Source organism: Oncorhynchus tshawytscha, linkage group LG31 (genome assembly GCF_018296145.1).
Source record: "Oncorhynchus tshawytscha isolate Ot180627B linkage group LG31, Otsh_v2.0, whole genome shotgun sequence".
Lineage (NCBI taxonomy): Eukaryota > Metazoa > Chordata > Actinopteri > Salmoniformes > Salmonidae > Oncorhynchus > Oncorhynchus tshawytscha.
Window position 1 is genome coordinate 13,042,573 of NC_056459.1, and position 19,804 is coordinate 13,062,376.

The 19,804-nt window shown below is 39.8% G+C and overlaps 1 protein-coding gene across 1 annotated transcript; it reads left to right on the forward strand.

Annotated features, from left to right (window-relative positions):
• Positions 1-1,926: 1,926 nt before the first annotated feature.
• On the forward strand, positions 1,927-17,722 carry LOC112229682 (LIX1-like protein). The gene is made up of 6 exons (XM_024395638.2): positions 1,927-2,446; positions 3,424-3,587; positions 6,702-6,842; positions 7,025-7,120; positions 10,138-10,215; positions 13,421-17,722. The coding sequence occupies exons 1-6, from the start codon at positions 2,125-2,127 to the stop codon at positions 13,673-13,675; spliced, it is 1,056 nt and encodes a 351-aa protein (XP_024251406.1). The 5' UTR covers positions 1,927-2,124; the 3' UTR covers positions 13,676-17,722.
• Positions 17,723-19,804: the final 2,082 nt, after the last annotated feature.

The window sequence follows — 19,804 nt, forward strand, 5'->3', positions numbered from 1 at the left end:
ATACATACGTCCTCCAATATCTATGATATGGTACATCATCCAATTTGTATATTGTACAATTGCTATTCCATTCACAATGTAACCTCAAGCAATGTATATCATACTATGTTGAGTCCCACAGATTTACGTGCAGAATAATACGAATTGCCCTGAGACCACGTTGCTGACAGAACCTGAAAAACTGAGTCAGAGACTCAAGGAATTCCTTGTTCACTTTTAACTCACTTCTAATCACTTCTGTCCTTCATTAGTTGTGGGACAGCGTATGGGGCAGGTGCTGCTGTTGGCAGGTGAGAGTCATTGTAAGGTCAGGTGGATAGGTGGGTAGTATCTCGTGACAGAGAATTAAATCATTAAAACCCAGAATTAAAATTCTGGATTCTAACAGGGCCAGATTAACCGATTGAGCTATAAACTGGGCCATATTAAATAAGTATGTTCTACAAGTGCTAATATTTCAACTACTTGGAAGAAAAATGGTTGTTCCCTTTCGGTTTTAAATTACAGTTTGGTAGCCTACAGACTGGAAAATGTGAAGGTCCCTGAAGAAAATGTGTGCTTGCTTTAGTTGTTAGTCATCTTAGATCTATAGTCTAGTTAGATGTCTAGTTGGTATAACTGGTTTAGATCTACAATCTATTTGGTCTAGGTCTATACAGATGTAGGATCTTAATTTAAGTCAGTTTGCTACAGTAGGAAAATAATTCTGCAGGAACAGGAAATGTGAATTATTATGTGGATTATAATTCATGGAAAAAAAAATGTAAGTGACAGTATGTCACTTTTTGGGTGACCTGATCAAATTCACATAGAAATGTGAGTTATAGAGCTATTGTTCTACTTGAAAGCAAGTCTAAGAAATTGTAGATATGTTCTATGTGTGCTTTTTCCCCTTCCTGTTATTAAACATTGTTTTTGCTTCTTTTACTTTCGGTTTTGTACACCAGCTTGAAACAGCTGAAACAACAATAGTTTTGGTTATGGAAAATATATTACACCGCGGTTTGGATGGTACAATGATTATCTACACTATTCTGGCTAATTCTGTAAAATAAACTGAAATTAGGCAAACTATTAGAGTTTTAGCAACCACGAAATTGCAGAGTGATTTTAAGGAGTTTATCCATTTTTTTTTAGAGCAAATCCAGTTTTAAGTGGAAAAAAAGAGACTTTAAAAGCCTTTCTAAAACTCAAATACACTACAAGTTTGCATTTCCTGCTTTGTATGAACATTTTCAGCAACAAAAGAGTGATCAAACTAAGATACTACATCTGTAGTCTAGTTAGTAATTGGTCAGTCTAGCTCTAGCTGGTCTGGATCTTTATTTAGGGAGTGGTTAGTTGGTGTAGATCAAAATCCACACTTTGAAGTTAGATGTGTTGGTTTAGGGTCTGTGTTTTAGTTAGATGTCCAGCTGATCTAGACCAGCGATAGTGAAGTTAGATGACAAGTTAGAAAGATGGATGGATGATGAGGTGAATGGATGGAGAGGTGAATGGATGGAGATGGATGGATGGATGGATGGATGGATGGATGGATGGATGGATGGATGGATGAGTGTGTGGTTGGGGGTATGGGTGGATGGATAGTGTGCGTTGCATAAATGGTTAAAAAGTAGTCTAATTTAAAGGTATCTATCACTGTGTTGTCACTGTCATTTAACAAATATCTTTACCCCTAAAACGTTTGAATAATTATTTCATTAGCTACTATTATTCCAAAGTATTACAATGTAAGTTACACTACCCTAATAATATATTGTAGAGCGTGTATTTTTCAACAGAATTCCTTTACAGTTTTGGAGGCTACATTGATTCCTAATATTTTCCCCCTCCTGCATTGCTGGTTCAAGAAAATGGCCTATTCACAGCTCCCCTTTTCCACGTCTCTGATTTCTCCGCCCCTACCCCAAGATTGACAGCCAAGCAGCCTAATCCTCACAAAGACTAACGGGATTGGCAGAGTACATTTTTCTCCGTGAGGAAAACACTTTTTATTTATCACTATCTTTTTAGTTTCGTTTTTTGTCATTTTCCATTACATTATCAGCGAGGAAACCAGTATTTTCATCACGAATTTCCTCTATTGGTATTCCCCCTACTGTTGACGTTTACGCTTCAACAATGGAATCTATCCGCCCTCAGCGACTTCAACCAGGGATAAGATTTGGAGCTGGATCGACTGGGACCCTACGCTCCTCTCTCCGGCCCGGGGTTACAGTTCCAACCGCACCTCTGCTGCCTCCCCCGGCCTCCCTATGTGCTTCCTCCGGGCCACCCCCGCCGCTTCAACTCCACAGTCTTCACGGCACTATTGGGAGTGCGGGTCTCGGAACAGGGGTGGCTGGATTCGGTCTATGTAATCCAGGGAACCCGGCGGTCTTGAAGGAGGCGGTGGAGGCTGTTGTTCGGAGCTTTGCTAAGCATACGCAGGGCTATGGCAGAGGTAACCTGGTACAAATTAGTCGCAGAATTTTGGTCCTCCGACTTTCCCTGGCCGTGGTTCAAATGTAACTCACCGTAACTGTGATTAAACTGACAAAAGGGATTGAATAGTGTTGTAGTGCATGTGCAACATACATAGTGTCACCAAAACTGCACATCCAGTTGATAACAGTAGGCCACATGAACATACCGAGTTTATGATAGCCAATATTTTGTCCTATCTAGGCTAATGACTACAGGATGCAGTTCACTACAGGATACTGTTGCGTGCTCATTTTACGTAGCACTTGGGCACTCCATTCGAAATTTGGCACTTCAAGTCACCGCCAATGTTTTAGAGTAGGCATAGCCTATATGTTATACTATCATCCAAAAACCCAATAAATGAAATGTGGGTAGGCCTACTCCTTAATCATTTTGAGTCTATGTGGACTTTTGGTTAGGCCATCATTGTAAATAAGAATTTGTTCTTAACTGACTTGCCTGGTTAATTAAATATAATGAAATTCGGACAGCTTCAGTCAGTTCAGTGGGTTGTTCCTTGTTGTTTACTAATCCAAAAACATCCGGTTTATATTATATCTCCAAATATGTGCGAAAGCAGTGTTCCAATTTTTAATCCTTACCCATACACAATATTCCACTGTGTCACTTTTATTCTTTCAAACCTGAATACCAAATGAGTCCACCGGACCATATTTAAAGGTAGACTCAGCAATTCTAACTTGAGCTATTGAGATGAGCGAGACGCAAGACTCACAGTATCTGTGCAAGTGCACATGTTCGCTTCACGCTGTCACAGCATGGTAGCCATGGGACCAAAACAGCAAGTTGAGCCTTGCGCTTCAATGCTCTTAGTTGTTGCGGAAATTGATCCACTATGCCGTTTACTTTCTGCATCTACGTCATATCGCTGAGTCCACCTTTATGACTCCATGCAGTCTAATGTTAAACTGTGTCATTTTATGTCTCATCCAGTGAACGTGGTGGAAGCCTTGCAAGAGTTCTGGCAGATGAAGCAGTCAAGAGGGGCAGACCTCAGGAATGGGGCGCTGGTGGTGTACGAGATGGTCCCATCAAACAACCCACCCTATGTTTGCTACGTCAGTCTCCCAGGGGGAAGCTGCTTTGGGAGTTTCCAGGTGAGCTAACCTGTGACTGTAGGCTGTCTCAATAAAGTTGTGGGCACTAAAACGCTCCTCGGGTGGAAGGCCCCCTGTATAGTATCTCTGAGTTAGTGAAAGTGCTTGAAAAGTGTACTTATTATTACTACTACAGTATAATGGTTTAAAATTGTGTTGGTGTAACTGTATGAATGAAATTCCCTATGTGGCCATAACCTTAGGGATTTATCCATCTGTACAACTCTACTCATGCACAAATGCTTCTACCTAAATCAATTCTGCCAATCTGTCTTGATCTTCCTGAGTACATTGGTACAACTCTACTCATGCACAAATGTTTCTACCTAAATCAATTCTGACAATCTGTCTTGATCTTCCTGAGTACATTGGCCCTGGATTTTCAGATCAAATGTCAATCACTGGGAGCCTCTTCTGAACTGTCTTGAGAAATGTCAAGGGAGAGCAAGCGACTAGTTAGGCCTGGGTCATGTTTATGGGGGCACCCCGTAGCAAAACGTTGTGCAATTGAAAACAATGTTTATGCAGTGTCTTTGGTTACCAACTGCTGACTGTGCACCCATATTCTGTTGGAGTCAAAAAACACTTACCATACAGTGAGTTCATATGTTTCTAGTATGTGTATGTGATTCCTGTGAATCACAGAAATGTGAGTTTCTTATCGGAGAGGTACAGGTAGTCCCTCCCAGTTACAGTCCATTTTCTTCTGTTTGTTGCCTAATGAACATGACCCGGATGTTTCTGGAACTTTCTCCTCACACTGTTCTGTTATTTATCTGAATACTTCAAGAATGTGTTAGATTCTCCAGTACTATTGTATACTTTTTAGCCAGTAGTTAAAGGGAGCGCTCATGAGTCAAAAGTGGTCCCCTAAAATTGTGTGCTATGTCACATATGTGCAAAACGTCATTGCTCTCGCTCTGCTGTGTGTGCATGGATGTACCACTTGCTAGCTGTCACTCAATTGACGAGTGGCTGGAGCTCATTGGTTGAACTTGAATTGTTAGTGGGCTGGCCCACGTGGGGGAAAGGAGTGCAGCACAGCTCCCAGAAAAACTGTTGCTTTCATGGCAGAAAAATAGCTAAATCGGGGATTAGAACCCAGTGTACCAATGAGTGTTTGCTCGCAACACGTCAAACAAATGAAATGCCTTGCTTGGGTGGAGCTCCAGTAGTGCTCACTAGATTAGTGTCGTAGGTGCAACAGTGGGTGAGGATGGCCGGGAAATCGATTTTGTGTATAGAGCACACTTCTGGCAAAACAGAATTCAGTTTTTCCCCTAGTTTGTCTTCCATTTTCTGTCATGTTCCATATGCTAGTTTGCAATAACTCTCCGCAAAATGTTCCCTTTCCGGTCTGAAAACCGTGACAAACATAACACTAGCACCAACGGGCATGTGAGGGGAGGATTCTTGAAATGTAACATCCAATCAAAATCTTGCCGCAGGGAGCCTGCAGACCATTCAAACTGTTTTTGCAATACAAAATTCTCCAGACATCCAAGGGAGGCATGACAATGACGTGATTTTGGAAGGTATGGCAAAGTGAGACTATATCCAGCCCAAAGAGGGAGGTTTAAAAAAAATACTTAGTAGTCGCCAAAGTTCCAGAGCATTGAAACAAATGTCTTGATAAAGCTGTCTTAAGTATCTAATGAAGTGAAGTGGCATAGTAGCACGTTTTACATAGTTTATAACTTGACCAGAACTGTTGAAGTGTGTGTAAATGTTGTTATATACACTGAGTGTACAAAACATTAGGAACACACATTAGGAGTCCTTATATTGAGTTGCACCCCTTTTTGCCCTCAGAACAACCTCAAATCATCGGGGCATGGACTTTACAAGGTGTCAAGCATTCCACAGGGATGCTGGTCCATGTTGACTCCAATGCTTTCCACAGTTGTGTCAAGTTGGCTGGATGTCCTTTGGGTGATGGACCATTCTTGATACACACATGAAACTGTTGAGTGTTAAAAAAAAATAGCACTGTTGCAGTTCTTGACACACTCAAACCGGTGTGCTGGCACCTACTACCATACTGGTTCAAAGGCACTTAAATATTTGTTTTTTTATTTTACCTTTATTTAACTAGGCAAGTCAGTTAAGAACAAATTTTTATTTTCAATGACAGCGTAGGAACAGTGGGTTAACTGCCTGTTCAGGGGCAGAACGACAGATTTGTACCTTGTCAGCTCAGGGGGTTTGAACTTGCAACCTTCCGGTTACTAGTCCAACGCTCTAACCACTAAGTTACCCTGCCGCCTGCTGAATGGTACAGATACACAATCCATGTCTCAAATTTCTCAAGGCTTACAAATGATTCTTTATCCTGTCTCCTCCCCTTCATCTAAACTGATTTGAAGTGGATTTAACAAGTGACATCAATAAGGGATCCTAGATTTTACCTGGATTTACCTGTTGATCTCATCCATGAATGTATACATAATTACATACAGTATGAGCCGTGTTCCTATCTGTTAAATAATCCACCAGTATTATTGAAATAGCAATGACTGCTTTAATGTACATTCTTTTTTTCAAATGTTATTTTCAATTCTAAATCATACTAGAACTTAAGCATTGAGCATACCAGAATGTTCCATGGGAGGATGAAATGTTTTGCCATTTCTTCCTCTCCTCCAATTGGCTGGCTACAATGCATACTGTGGTTGGAAACTCATATGGTGGCTCATCTGGTTGTAATTAGAGCCAAATATTGAGTTTAGAAGGAGCCGTGACACCCCTCCCCACATTCTCCCCCTCATCCCATTTGCACAGGGCCTCCCTTGCCTCTATCCTTCCTAACTTTCTTTCTTTCTTTCAAATAATAGCAATGAAGTGGAAGCATCGATATTACCTAGACATCATTCTGAAACATACATGAAACAAGATTAACATACATTTCAAGTGCTTAATCTTTCAAGAAAAAGGTCATTATTAAAATTAAATATATATGACTTCCAGAAGTCCCATACAATAACTTGACTCACCCATATTATGATATTGCAGTGTCATAACGTTACAATTTATGCCAAAGGCAACATATATTTGGGGGGGACTTGGAAACATTCAGAAAAGTACTAAATATGTTTTATGCTTTACTTTCGGCAGTTTTGTCCAACCAAGGCTGAAGCAAGACGTAGTGCTGCCAAGATCGCGCTGATGAACTCGGTTTTCAACGAGCATCCTTCCCGCCGCATCACAGATGACTTCATTGAGAAGAGTGTATGTGAGGCGCTGGCCTCCTTTAATGTGAGTGGCATTTAATGTATTTTTCAATGTACACTAACAGAAGCAGTGCGCACTGGTCTTTAATATAATCCATACTGCAGCTCCTATTAAAAGGTCATGTCCTTATGAGGGTAAGATCTTAATCTGATTGGGCTCTTAAGGAGAAAAAGACTGGATGATTGGACTCTACTTGTATTTTACAGGGAAACAGAGAAGAGGCAGACAACCCCAGCACAGGAATCGGGGCATTTCGCTTCATGCTGGAGTCCAACAAAGGAAAGTCAATGTTGGAGTTTCAGGTAAATAGGATGGAGTAACGCAAAGTTTGGTTACTTGTGATGATACAGTGGCTGTTACGGCAATGAAATGTAAGAAAAGGAAAAGGTTGGACTGTATATGAGGCCAGTTTAGGAATGTTGGTGGCACTATGGTACATTGGTCAGGATGTAGGAAATTAGGAGATCAGTAGCGGTTTGTGGATAAAATCACTGTGGAATCATTTGTTTCATCACAAAACCAGAGAGCAACATCTGTCTGGTGGATTCCACAAAGCATATTGCATGTAACAAACAGTTACAAGACCTACAGCATGGTCAAGCACATTAATGTTTCTGACATTTCCAGACTACTAAACAACTATTGATTTAGAACACCGGAGACTTACCATAAGTCGCTGCATCCACTATTCCAGCTCCATTCCAACTTCAACATTTCAACATCATCAAATCACCTATGCTTAGCCTAACACAGTGACAACTAAAATATACCGAAATCGATTTAGCCCTATCAACATAAATTTCATGTGCCTGTCCATGGTACTGATTTCTGTGTGTGCATGTGCGTAAGTAGAAAAAAAACATGTTGACTCACCCTACTTGTAGAGAAACGCCAAAGCTATCCTCCTTTCTTTCATTTTGATGAAATGGTCTATGAATCTGTCATACAGTACAGGCTTTTAGTTTTTGTTGTCCTAGTCTACCTGGCTAAGGTGCTTGCTCGCTAGTCTAACTTCCTTTCATGGGTAACGATGAGCTAGCTAGTTAACATGCCAGCATGTGGATCTTAAACGGGTGTCCTGACTCTCTGAGGTCATTAAAGATCCCATGGCACTTATTGTAAGAGTAGGGGTGTTAACCCTGGTGTTCTGGCTAAATTCCCAATCTGGCCCTCAAAGCATCACAGTCAACTAATAATCCCCAGTTTACAATTAGCTCATTCATCCCCCTTCTCTCCCCTGTAACTATTCCCCAGGTTGGTGCTGCAAATGAGAATGTGTTCTCAGTCAACTCACCTGGTAAAATAATGGATTATTTTTTTTTTTGCCTACTACATCTAGCTACATATTGAGCTTCCATCCACTCAGGCCAGGGACACAATGTATGAATTTATGGTTTGATCAGAATCACCGTTATAATCTTTGGCCAGTACGTTGAATTAAGCAAAACCACATCTCCAAATCCCTATCTCCATCCATGGCTAATTTAGGAACATGTTTGCTAGCTAGCTAGCCACCAGAGGACAACAACACAACGAGATGCAACAATTCAAGTTTTTTTCTGTCAATGACATTTGGCTTTTGATGTGATGTGAAGCCAAATGCAAACTGTCTTCCCTTGAGACTTTTTTTTAGTGTGCCAGGACCATTCACAGTTGAGCTCATTCAGTTTAGCTCAACTATGATTGGCTATTATTGTATACTTTTTTATTAAGAGAGACCAATTGCTTGCTGGCTTCCCTTGCATTCAATGTTACCGGAGGCAACAATATCACACTCTTTTTGACCAGACGGCATCAGATAGATGGGTTACTCATACAGAGACAGAGGGGCGCTGTTTTGCTCGCTCGGATGCTTTCTCCAGTGAGATACTTTCCGCCTCTCAAATCAAATTGTATTGGCAACATACACATGGTTAGCAGATGTAATAGAAGGAAAATTCCAAACACACAGAGAGACGAAAGACATTATTTTATGTTATTTTAAAAAATATTTTTCTTGTTACATTTTTGGGGGAAACATGGCTTCCCTTGGCATCCATGAATACACGCCACTGGAGGAGATGGGAGATGAGGAATCCAAATACTGGCTATTCTTTGCCCACACAGATACAAAGAACACATGGGATTGGTTGGAGAATGTGAAATTATATTATGGTTTCTACAGAACTATAAACAAGGGAGATGCATACATGTTAACATAGACATGGCTAGTGGTGCCAAAACTACTGGTAATTACACAAAGCCGATAACCATATTGTCATTTAACTCCAGTTCATCAAAAAAATATAAACGTTTACTGATCAGCCCTAAACTATAGCTTAATTTATGATCAAGAAAACCAGGAGTTATTTCTGAGTGTTTATTAAAGTTGGCTGGTTTCCTCCCCTCTGCTTTATGACTTACCACTCTGGTTTCCCAGGTTGAATGGGGGAAAAGTACGCCGTTGAACCTGATAAATGCAACGGTTTGAGACTCATGACAGCATGAACTAAAGCAGAGCATGCCAGTTTCGGGAGCAATTGAAATAATATCCATGTACATCAATTCAATTGGGATTTTACACACTTAAAACAGAGATTTGACTTATTCAAAGTGCACTTATCAGGAATGTCGAGGACTAGAGATGGCTGTAGATGTCAAGGACTAGATAATGAGACCCACTACATGAATGAGTGTGAGGACCATCGTGCGTGCAGAAGAAAATTGGAGCAAAACCATGTATTGGACTCTGTGGTTCCAGGAATTTCCTAAGAGCATGTTGGTCTGGCAAACAAATCTGGACAGAATTGCTGGCCTCCAGTCTTTTCATTGTTTGTCATCCAAATCCACTGAATCTAATGCATGGATTGGTCTTTTCCAAACCACAGTTTATGATTTAGGGCTCTATACATGCAAACAAATGATTGCTACTTATTGACCGTCTCCCTCTTTTTTAAATGTAACCTTTATTTAACTAGGCAAGTCAGTTAAGAACAAATTCTTATTTACAATGACAGCCTACCAGGGAACAGTGGGTTAACTGCCTTGTTCAGGGGCAGAACTCCAGAGTTTTACCTTGTCAGCTAGGGGATTCAATCCAGCAACCTTTCGGTTACTGACCCAACGCTCTAACCACTAGGCCACCTGCCGCCCCAGCCACCTCTTAGCTCCCATTACCAGCCTTAAATCATTCAATCTTGTGACTTTGGCATTAAAAACTCATAGCCTTGTGATAATAATCAAACTTGAAATTGTGCTTAGTGCCAAACAGTGCTTTCCATGTGGCGCAGCCACACACAACAATGCTGCTTGTCGACGCTGAACTGTTTTCTTCTTTCAGGAATTGATGACAGTCTTTCAGCTGCTGCACTGGAATGGTAGCCTGAAGGCCATGAGAGAGAGACAATGCTCCCGTCAAGTAAGATCTCATTTGGATAATAGTACTGATTATTGGTATCACTTTATTTCATAGGCCTGTTTCATATGGTATTTGTCCTGGTGTTAAATAAGACAGTATCAGTATTTTTTGTATGTATTTCAAACAATTGGTTTTCTGTTTTGTTCAAATGTTTTTGGTTTATTTTGTGAGAAAGCAATGACTTATGACTGTTATGTGTAAAAAGTAAGTAAGTATGTACAGTTGAAGTCAGAAGTTTACATACACTAAGGTTGGAGTCATTAAAACTTGTTTTTCAACCACTCCACAAATTTCTTGTTAACAAACTATAGTTTTGGCAAGTCGGTTAGGACATCTACTTTGTGGATAAGTAATTTTTCCAACAATTGTTTACAGACAGATTATTTCACTTATAATTCATTGTATCACAATTCCAGTGGGTCAGAAGTTTACATACACGAAGTTGACTGTGCCTTTAAACAGCTTGGAAAATTACAGAAAATGATTTTATGGCTTTAGAAGTTTCTGTTAGGCTAATTGACATCATTTGAGTCAATTGGAGGTATACCTGTGGATGTATTTCAAGGCCTTCCGTCAAACTCAGTGCCTCTTTGCTTGACATCTTGGGAAAATCAAAAGAAATCAGCCAAGAACTCAGAAAAAAAATTGGAGACCTCCACAGGTCTGGTTGATCCTTGGGAGTAATTTCCAAACGCCTGAAGGTACCAGGGTTCATCTGTACAAACAATAGTGCGCAAGTATAAACAGCATGGGACCACGCAGCTGTCATACCGCTCAGGAAGGAGACGCGTTCTGTTTCCTAGAGATGAACGTACTTTAGTGCAAATCAATCCCAGAACAACAGGAAAGGACCTTGTGAAGATGCTGGAGGAAACGGGTACAAAAGTATCTATATCCACAGTAAAAAAAAGTCCTATATCGACATAACCTGAAAGGCCGCTCAGCAAGGAAGAAGCCACTGCTCCAAAACTGCATAAAAAGGCCAGACTACGGTTTGCAACTGCACATGGGGACAAAGATCGTACTTTTTGGAGAAATGTCCTCTGGTCTGATGAAACAAAAATATAACTGTTTGACCCTCATTATGTTTGGAGGAAAAAGGGGGAGGCTTGCAAGCCGAAGAACACCATCCCAACTGTGAAGCACAGGAGTGGGAGCATCATGTTGTGGGGGTGTTTTGCTGCAGGAGGGATTGGTGCACTTCATAAAATAGATGGCATCATGAGGGAGGGAAATTATGTGGATATATTGAAGCAACATCTCAAGGCATCAGTCAGGAAGTTAAAGCTTGGTCGCAAATGGGAATGTGATGAAAGAAATAAAAGCTGAAATAAATCATTCTCTCTACTATTATTCTGACATTTCACATTCTTAAAATAAAGTGACCTAAGACCGGTATTTTTACTAGGATTAAAAGTCAAGAATTGTGAAAAACGTGAGTTTCAATGTATTTGACTAAGGTGTATGTAAACTTCCGACTTCAACTGTATGTGAGCAAATTTGAATATGTTTCTATTTCTGGCACTTTAGAGAAAAATATTTGGACACACACCTGGGTCCCATGTGGCTCAGATGATAGAGCATGGCACTTGCAACAGCAGAGTTGTGGGTTTGATTCCCACAGGGGACCAGTTTGAAAAAGTATGAAAAATGTACGCATTCACTACTGTAAGTCTCTCTTGATAAGAGCGTTTGCTAAATTCCTAAATGTATACTACAAAGCAGGATCAATGAATTTGCCAGATAACTTAAAAATTCTGATTTGTTTTTTATTGTTTAGAAAGATGAACTTGAAATGAGTATGGTGTAATTGACTCAAAAACACATACTTAAGTTTAGCTTTCTTAATGAATCAGAGAATCTATAGTTATTTCTGTTTGTTTATCAAAACTGTCTGGCTAACTCATTGATCCTGCTTTGTAGTATACCCCTCTGGTGTAAAGGAAGGGAAATATAGCTACATCATAACTCAAACTTCTCTGTTCTCAGCAACAGAATAACTGATCAAACTAAAGAGTTATTTGAGAAAAACATTTGCCTGACAAGTTTCCATTAATTCCAGCAAGTTTGGAAAATGAAACATATCCCTCATCCTTACAGACTGCCAGTGATAGTATTTAATTACAATTCAAATGGTACAGCCAACACCACATCTCAGTTCAACTTAAGTACAGAATGGGGCTGAAACTCACTGGAGATAATTGGCTGAGTTACACTCTGGCTTGAGTTAGGTTCCTTCAGCATGACATTCCATCCATCCATCCATTCCATCTAAACCACATTGTGTGGGCTGAATGAATACCTATGAAGTGACTCCGTTCCAGGCAGAGTCGGGTGACCTAAATGTTTGTGTTCAGCCCTCATTATCTCATGCATCTTACATACATAAATTACTTTTCAGGCATCGACTATGAGCCTTGATCAGAGTTTGATTCAAGTTTGTAAAAAAAATGTTTTCCTAGAGTTTAAAACATTTTTCTTTGACTTCATCTGATCTCAAACATTAAAATATTCAGGCTCTATGCACACCTTTAAGTTTTCATCCCCCACCCTTCACGTTTGCTCATCTAAAAAGTGGAGCTTTCTGACATCGTTTTTGCAGTATGGGGGTCAATTCAGGCAACTTCCAATTCATTAAATGAATATAAATTCACCTGAATAGTCAAATTGTGCCTCAAACCTGGCTTTTGCCAATCTACGCCATTCAGATCACAAGTCAAAGAGGAGGAAGAGCAACCAGCAACTCCACGATTGGGATAGATACGACTCAGTTGTATTGTGTTTTCTAGGGTTACGGAGTGCTTTCGCCCTGTGTGTCTCTTGACTGATTTTAAGTATTCTATTTGGCCTGGCCTCATGCCTTTCATCTCAATGATTAAGGAGAGGGGCTGAGCCACTGGAGTAATTAGCTCACCCAGACGTCTCACATTCATTTGAAATTTGAAATTATGTTATTGCTGGCCACGCAGCTCACGCATTTGTGGTTCCAGATCGTGTCAAATCCAGGCATTTCAGGATCATTAAACATAATCTGGAACTCAATCAAACCTGCACTGCTAGGATACCAGTACTGTTGAAAAATATGATTTAATGGAGCATTTCTGTTTCCTACCCAGCTAGCCTGAATTTTCTAACGATCATGGCCATGGCGTCAATAAGGTCCATTCCGGCCTAACAACTTTTTTATTTTGCTTTCCCCTAACAGGAAGTGCTGGCTCACTACTCCCATAGGGCGCTGGATGATGACATGCGTACCCAAATGGCTGCTGATTGGGTGAACCGAGAGCAAGGAGTGGCTGGCACCATCGCCCAGGAGGTGGCGGCAACAGATCGAGAACTTGAGGAGGCCAGGCTGGCCGGCCGGGAGCTTCGCTTTCATAAGGAAAAGAAGGACATCCTGATGCTGGCTGTTGGCCAACTGGATGCAGCCAACACTGCCACCCTGCCTTCGACCTGCTAGGTATACTACGCTGGATTCCAACCCCATAACTTGATTCACTTCCATTTGCCCACGTTGACTTCCCCCTCACAGTTCTCAAAAAGTCTACATAGGTGTGGGAAACATAATAGTAACTCTGCATAGCTTCCACCACATGGCTTTTATATATTCAGCCCGATCAGATCTGCGAGTTGGGAGTCAAGGGCAGATGGAAGGAAGTTGGTTGTCAGTTTGGAATCTGGCCTTAGAGATGGAATGAGGAAAAGTGGCCAATAACCATTGATTGTATAGAGACTTGCAAGGCAGCCATTTAGGAGCTTTCAATTATAAAACAGTGAGTGTTCTTAGATCTTTCAGCAGTTTTTTTCCAGCCCAGTACTAATACACCTAATTCAGTTCATGAAGGTCTTGACAATAAGTTGATTATTTGAATCAGATATGTTAGTGCTAGTTTGGAACGAAATCTTTAGGACCAGGAATGAAAAATAAGAAGTCATTGAGGTCCTTTTGTGCTACCATGTTATTGGATTTGTGAAGTTCACATGGAATAATGAAATGTTATCATTCCTCTCATTCCCTTTCTATGCTGGTAGACAACGCTACCACATGGGTAAAGTTAAAGCCCATCACTTGCCTTTAATGATCGTACAGGACATAATCACAAGGATATTGTCACAAAACGATCTTTCTCACCAAAATAGACCAATGTCTGTTGCTTAATTAAGCATGATCCATCACTTCATTAAGGACTATGAAAGTTATTTGAACATTTATGTATAGCTCTTACATTACAGATCTTATATACAGAGGTAGGATCTTAATTTGATCACTCTTTTGTTGCTGAGGATTTTCCTGCACCACAGGAAATGCAGATTAACTTTTGTAATTGACATAAATTTACTGAAAACCCACACTAACACACGGTTATATAGTATTTCACTTTTCATGAAGCCTACTTTTGGCCAGATAAAAGCCTTACCACCGCTCAAGCAACATTATGGACTAAAAACGTTCAAATCCTGTTGCTGCAGGATTATTTTGCTGTGACAGCATAGGTCAAATTAAGATCCTACATCTGTAGAGTCTATCATTAGTGATAGCCAGCCTTATTTGCGAAGAAAGAACCGCTCCTCCGACTCAAACTGATGTCACTCGTTAAATAACTAATTGCCTAGCTTTGCTTGCTAGAATGTTTACACGAATGTCAGTTATCCAACAGTTTTTTTTTCTGGCCTTGCAGCTTTTAATGACTAAACTTTCAGCGTTATCATTCTAAGTCGGGATCATTTACTGTCACTAAGCCATTTTTAACTAAAACGCACACAAGTAATTTAGCTGATACTGATATCCGGATTGATCACTGCATTGATGCTAACAACTGTTTAAATGTGAGTAATGTGTGCAACACAAAAACATAGCAAACACAGTGCACAAACATAAGAGTTTGTAGTAATATATGGGATTGCAGTTTCCCCCCCTAACCACAAGTTACTCTCAAGGTAAAACATTTATTAAAGCGTTTTGGCAGCTATACGCTGAAAAGAAAAATTCAAAGGGCAAAAAAACATTATCAATGTAGAATCTCCATCATAAATGCTCCATGGAAAGTGTTTTTAGTACGGGACTCAGTTAAATTTTTTAGCCATTATGAAATAACAGTGGATCCTTCTTGAATTCTTTTGAATTGATGTTGTTTTGGGGGAATTTCAGAGAGGCTTTACCATACCGGTACGAAATGTTATCCAGTCATGCGATCTGCTACTCTGAAATTCTCTTGAAATAGACCCATTTAGAAAACACATTTCTTCAGGGATCAGAACACACAGAATCCATTCATGTTCACATTGAATAGCAGTAAATGCCTATGTCATATCACAATGGCAATATCACACTGACAGCTACAGTAAAAAAATAATGAATGCGAATAAAATGCACCAAACATCACGCTAATGTTGTATCATAGTCCCAATGTCCTCTTGGGTTTAACATTGTATCCTACTTACTATATGTCTCTTGATGGAATTGTCTATGGTATGTTTTTTTTTAAAGAAAATAAGCAGAGAGAAAAAAAGATTTAGCTAACTTGCCCTAACTTTCCTGAATGTAATGATATCCCAATAGCAACAGCAGCGCAAAATAAATTGACGAGATGCCCGTTAGTTTTGGAAGCATTTCCATTCCTTCTTCTTTCATTGACAGTATTGGTTAGTGTTCTTCGTTTTCCTACCAAGCCAGGGTAAGGCATTTCCCGTGGTTCTCAAGTTCTATAGACCTGGCACCTGTTTCTACAAACAAAAGCCATATAAATTGAAGTGCAATCCAGTGTATGCTTGTCCTAATTAAATTATGAAATGAACCTTTTGTTAAAACACACAGCCAGGTCCATTATTATTGGCACCCTTAAAAAAGATGAGCAAAAAAAGACAGTATAAACTAAATAATACAAATACTAAGCTATATTTCATGGTTAAAAAAAGGGAAATTAGATTACTTTATGCTAATATAATTGCTCAGAGAAAGAGCTTTAGTTTAACCAGTAATAAAAAATTAAAAATTTAAAGATGGGGGTAAAACACCAGCACCCTCCACTTGCAAGGATAACGACACAGAGACTCTTTCTAAAATGTTTTATAAGATTGGAGAACACATTGGGAGGGATCTTAGACCATTCCTCCATACAGAATCTTTCCAGAACCATTATATCCTCCGTCAGGGCTTATGGACTGCTTTCTTCAATTCAAACCACAGGTTTTTAATGGGGTTCAAGCCCAGAGACTGAGATGACCTTTGCAAAATGTAGATTTTGTGGTCAATGAACCATTTCTTTGTGGGTGTTGATGTGTGCTTGGGGTTATTGTCTTGCTGGAAGATCCATTTGCAACCAAGTGTCATCCTCCACTTGCGCCCAAGTGTTTTTGGCTAAAACGTCCTGGTACTTGGTAAAGTTCATGATGCCATTGACCTTAAAGGCCCCAGGACCCATGGAAGCAAAATAGCCCCATAACATAAAAAATGCACCACCATATTTTACCATAGATATGAGGTACTTTTCTGCTAATGCTTGTTTTTCAACGCCAAACCCACAACTGTTGTGCATGGTCAAAGAGCTCTATTTTCATGTAATCTGACCTGTCCTGGGGCCCTTGTTAAGGTCAATGGCATCATGAACTTGTAATTTTAGCCAAAACCCTGGTTGCCTCTACCAGGAGGAGGCTGACACTTGGCTGCAAGTAGATACCTGACTGTATTTGTGTTAGCTATTGGAAATCATATTTCATGAAGTGTCTGGTAGGTGCATTCTCCCATCATGCTTATTTGTGTGAATCATTTATTTTTTGTATTTTTCTTTTAAGTGTATGTAATGGTGTGTTACAGATGGTTTTTATGGCAGTTGTCTGCTCACCATTAATCACCTACATTGTTAAAAAATGTAGTTGTTTAATGTTTGGGTCCCACTTCTATATAAAGAGTAGCTAAAACAACCAATCTTACATGGTAATTAATTACATTGGCAGGTATATTGTTCACATTGTTGTAAGAGTATGGTTTCCAATTTCATTTTTTTTGCAAATCCAATACTTTTATAAAACTTTTTTTTTTACCAGATTGTTAATGTGTACCTACCTACACTGTGTACCTACCTACACTGTGTACCTACCTACACTGTGTACCTACCTACACTGTACTGTGTACCTACCTACACTATGTACCTACCTACACTGTGTACCTACCTACACTTACACTAAACCTGTCTGTGTAATTACCATGTAAATACATGTTTTAGCGACACTTATTATAACTTGGGCCTAATGTTTGAGTGTTATTCCTTTTAACACAGGTTGCAATCTTTTTATAAACTGTTCAAGTCATGTTATTACCCTGCCTTCTCGCTTATCAAGTTGTGCATGATTCATAAATCCATTTGTACAAAATGTGATCTATATAAACTTTGTTTTATACAGTCCTTATGTATTTTATATGACCAGTTTTAAATTGTTACTTTTTTACTCAATGTAGGTTTCTATTTAGATTTGTATACATAAAATGCAATAAAGCAGCCAAAAACAACCCTCACTGATTCCAATGTCATCCTTTATGAAAGAATTAAAAGAAAAGCGAAGTTTGCTGGAGCACACTTCCTCGTGAAAAAGTCAGTTCTCCTAAAAACCCAGAATCTCTGTCTGTTTTTCCACTAAAACAGACTCCAAAGGGCCTTTCTACTATCTTACTTCAAGTCCCAGTGTCCTTTTCTTCCTCTTCCCTGATGACCTGCATTAACAGAGCTAAGGTGAGGATGTGGGGGAGGAGGGATCGTTGAAGCCCACAGACACAGTGGGGGTGCTATTACTGCGGAGCCGTGGCTCAGGCACTGTGCCTCCCAGCTGACGGATAGAGTTGCACATAGGACAGGGGTAGTCTGAGAGGCCCTCAATGTCCTTGAAAGCCTGGTTAATGATGCAGCCCCTGCACTGGTCACAGTAGAAGTGTCCGCAGACCAGGCGCTGCAGCCGAGCCTCGTAGGAGATGCAGCTCTGGCAGTGCGGTGGGTCGAGGTCCAGGGAAAGACTACACATCTGAGGGCTGCTCTCCTTCTTGGCAACATGTGCCACTGTCGCCTCTGCTGGCGAGCTGTTTCAGGGGGAAGAAGGAAATCAATATTCATGACCTCTTAAGACCTAGCTACCATTAATTTCAGCCTTATAATATACAGTAAACACTCCCTTATGTATTTATTTGGACAGTGAAGGTAAAACTTTTTATTTGGCTCTATACTCAAGCATTTTGGATTTGAGATCAAATGTTTCATATGAGGTGACAGTACAGAATGTCATATTTTATTTTAGGATATTTAACCGTTTAGAAATTAAGTCACTATGTATCTAGTCCCCACATTTGAAGGTGTCATAAGTATTTGGACAAGTTCACTGTATCAATGTTTCCAAAAGTTTTGTATTTAGTCCCATATTCCTAGCATGCAATGACTATCAAGCTTGTGACTCGAAAAATGTGGATGTATTTGTAGTTTGTTTTGGTTGTGTTTTGGATTATGTTGTGCCCAATAGAAATTCATGGATAATAATTTATTGTTTCATTTTGGGGTCACTATTTTGTAAATAAGAATATGTTTCTGAACACTTCTGCATTTTTGTGGATGCTACCATGATTACGGATAATTATGAATGAATCGTGAATAATGATGAGAGAGAAAGTTACAGGCACTAAGATCATATCTCCAAGACATGCTATCCTCTCACCATTACCAATAACAGGGGAGGTAAAACAGATGTGTATGAAAGTACCCTAAAATGAATGGTGACATTCTATACTGTCGCCTCATATGAAATATGTGATCTCAAATCCTAAATGCTGGAGTATAGGGCCTAATTTAAAGTTTTAGCTTCACTGTCCAAATGAATATAGCTTTAAAACTGAACATGTAAATGTGACAACTTGACAACTCTAGTTCAACAAAGTGTCTGAGTGAGTGAGGAAAAGGACATAGTCAGGTCATCTCCATTATACAGGCCTCCATTTTATGCCAGGGAGATTACATTCAGTGAATTTTCGGTTGTGTATCAGCTATAACTCAATGCTTGTTCAAAGATTTTAGTCAGGTAAAGTTTGGCAAAGTAAAGTTAACTATCAGAAATAGAAGAGTTCATATTCCATGTATTTTTTACTATAACTCTCTTTGTCTGTGCATAATATAGCCTAAATTACGCAAAGTGGCAACCACTCACCTCTGTGCAGTAGATTTTGCATGTCGGGAACAATCAAAGCCCATGGCAGCAAGGAGTCCACGCATAAAGTCCATGTGAGACTTTTCATCATACCTCTGGCAAGACAAAGATATGAATTATTTGTTCTGTTTGTTGTCCATTTTCTCACTATACTAAGGAGCCTATAGCCACAGGAGCCTGTATCCCATGTACCTATTACTCAAGTTGTTAGTGATTCCTGTAACATTGACTTGAAACAACTATTTATAGAGTCAGTTAAGTGAACAAACTTGTTCTGAAACTGGCACAGCCAGGTATGTGGCCACTTTATCTTATCCAAGAAGTCACGCTCAAGTGAGATGTAAACTAGAGGAGCCTGTTTCGCAGGTGTTTCCATTAAGATAAAGTCACTGTTAGACAGCCATTGACA